This window comes from Oryza sativa, chromosome 10 (genome assembly GCF_034140825.1).
Source record: "Oryza sativa Japonica Group chromosome 10, ASM3414082v1".
NCBI classification, from domain to species: domain Eukaryota; kingdom Viridiplantae; phylum Streptophyta; class Magnoliopsida; order Poales; family Poaceae; genus Oryza; species Oryza sativa.
Window position 1 is genome coordinate 587,428 of NC_089044.1, and position 2,953 is coordinate 590,380.

General features: G+C 47.1%; 1 protein-coding gene across 2 annotated transcripts; it reads left to right on the forward strand.

Annotated features, from left to right (window-relative positions):
* Nucleotides 1–1,017: 1,017 nt before the first annotated feature.
* On the forward strand, nt 1,018–2,671 carry LOC4347960 (acyl transferase 15-like). Of its 2 annotated transcripts, none has more exons than NM_001422966.1 (2): nt 1,018–1,081; nt 1,206–2,671. In NM_001422966.1, the coding sequence occupies exon 2, from the start codon at nt 1,232–1,234 to the stop codon at nt 2,534–2,536; it is 1,305 nt and encodes a 434-aa protein (NP_001409895.1). In that variant the 5' UTR covers nt 1,018–1,081; nt 1,206–1,231; the 3' UTR covers nt 2,537–2,671. The 2 variants fall into 2 exon arrangements, with proteins under 2 accessions (NP_001409895.1, XP_025876476.1); XM_026020691.2 differs by having other exon boundaries at nt 1,072–1,089; nt 1,206–2,647.
* Nucleotides 2,672–2,953: the final 282 nt, after the last annotated feature.

The following is a 2,953-nucleotide window of genomic DNA, read 5'->3' on the forward strand; positions in this document are numbered from 1 at the left end:
CATCAATACTGGTTTTATCTGTTAGAGAAGTCACTATGCCCGGTTTTACGGATAAGGAATATAAATAGGATTAAACTTATATCTGAGAGAGTTATATTGGCCTTTTTCCTTAGTAAAATGCCCAAAACAGAAAACCCTGGTCTTAACCTCTCATCCGTTACGCTAGCATTGCTCCTATTCCATAAAAAGATAAAAATGAAGAAAAAAGTTTAATCACTTCTAAATAACGATTATACCCGTTCAAACTTTTTTTTATAATAATACACCTTCAAGTTTATACTGCCACTAACTAGAGTGGTAATATAAATAGATCTAAATCCTTCTATCAAATGAGATCGACGGTTTAGATTGCTTCTTACTACCAGTACAGAGCATGAGCATCCTAGTGGGACTATAATTAAGTGAGGGTGTGAGATGGAGTCCAGGCGTTGATCCCAACGAGGAGGTTGCACGTATGCGCGGATATGCCTGGCTCATGAGCGAAGCTCGATTTAAACATTCCTGGCGTCCTAGCTCGGGAGATACGGGCCTGCCTCGCACGTGCATGCATGTGAGCTACATGCAAATACCCCCTCCGTACTATAAAAAATTCAATCCTAACTACTTCAATCCTAACTACAAACCTGACTTGTTATTTTTGGACAGAATAGTAACAATACTCTCTCTATTCAAAAGTCTAACACCTATTTATTTTATTACCAAGATTAGGAAGTAATTAACTCATCCACCATATGAAAAAACTTATGAGCGTGCAATCCATAAGTACTAAAATGACTTCTTTTTTCCGATCAATAATTTAATTTAGCACATAGTGATTACCAATAAGATTTAGAGTTTGAAACATATCAAACAATTTTAGATTTCTGGATGGAGGAAATATATAATATACCTGCACGCGGGATGCGAGACAGCGACGAAATACCAAAGCTTGCCCTAATTAAATAAATAATTAATTCGACGAAGACTAGGAACGACCAATGATATCTATTGGCCAACCATATAACACTGTGGAACTGCATATCGACCAGTATATATGAAAAGTCACGGAGGAGGCCAGCAGCCAGCAGCCAGCAGCCAGCAGGTATGTATGTATGTGTGTTTATAGCAAATCCGTTATATTATATGGTTGTAATCTCTATAGTACTAGATCTGTATGACTACTGTATTAATTATATGCTTACGTGATCCTAACTTATCAATGGTAGAACACCCAGACGGATATTAATTTAGAATGAGTATTGTGGTGAGCAAGTCAGCGCCGGTGGTCGTCCGGCCATCGGAGCCGGCCACATCGACGGCCGACAAGATCCTTCTGTCAACTTTGGACAAGCCTGTTGCCACGATACCAGTGACCGTGCTACTTGCGTTCGACCACCCCATCCATGACGCCACCGCGGAGACCATCAAGACGGCTCTCGCTCAATCACTCGTCCACTACTATCCTATCGCCGGCCGCATTTCCTGCGACAATGACGACGGCGGCCATTTCTACATCGACTGCACCGGCGAGGATCTCGGGGTCACGTTCGTGGCCGCGTCCGCCAACTGCACCATGGAGGAGCTCATGTGTCTCGTCGACGACCAGGCTCCCGACGACGAGACAGCGGTGGTGCAGCAGCTCGCCTTCAACTGCACGCCCGACGACCTTCATCACCGTCTGCTGTGGGTGCAGGTCACCACTCTCAACTGTGGAGGCTTCGTCGTCGGGGTGACATGGAGCCATGGCGTGGCTGACGGTCCCGGCATAGCACAGTTCATACAAGCCGTCGGCGAGCTCGCCCGTGGCCTGCCATCGCCGTCCGTCGTCCCGGTCAGGTTGGACGACAAGATCGCAACCCAAGCCGTACCTCCCTTCACCATGGCCGTTCATCGCTTCATATCCGGCCTCAAGCCAGTATCAAACCTCGACGTACGCAACGTCACCGTCTCATCTAGCCTTATCAACCACATCATCGTCGGAGCTCGTCGTCGTGCCACCGTGTTCGAGGCGGTCGCCGCCGTGCTCTGGCAGTGCCGTACACGGGTGGTGATGACGGATCCTGAGGCCCCCGCCGTGCTGCTCTTCGCGGTGAACGCACGCAAGTACCTCGGCGCCAAGGACGGCTACTACGGATGCTGCACCGCCATGCACATGGCCGTGTCCAAGTCCGGCACGGTGGCCAACGGCGACATCATGAAGTTGGTCGGCATCATACGCCGCGCCAAGGAGCAGATACCGGAGCAGCTGAAGGCAGACGACGGCGAGATGATGCTACGGACGATGGTAGGGGAGAAGCAGGTGAATGGATACGAGAGCCTGCTCTACTTGACATCCTGGCGAAACATCGGGTTCGAGGACGTCGATTTCGGCAGCGGGAAGACGGCGAGGGTGATGACCTACCCGCCGAGGATGCTGTCCATGATGCCCAGGATTGCGCCCATCTGCTTCATGCTCAAGGCCACAGAGGAAGGGGTCAGGGTCATGTCAGACTGTGTTACGGCTGACCACGCCGATGCCTTCTATCAAGAAATAGCCAAGCTCAAAGCCACCACCTGATTATAACTATATATGCGAGCTATCTATACCTTCTTCAATATGCCAATTATGATTTATCTACAATAAAAATTTGAATATATATACCGTGCAAGAGCATGCATGAACAAGTAATTCTATATGGGACTCTTCTACCTGTATCACTATTTCACTATACATTTATGGTTCTTTAATTTTTAGATATGGAAATTTATTACTGGCCACTGGGCTATCAAGTGCACATAGCCTACATCTATATCTAATTAAACAATAGAGTAAAATGCATTAGCGGTGCTTAAACTTGTAGGATTGTGTCATATAGGTCTCTAAACTCTTAAAATACATATCTAGGTTCTAGAACTTGTCAAAGTGTATCATTTAGGTCTCAAATTGACACATCCCCTCTAGGATCCTACGTGGCGTTGATGTGGCAATGCCACA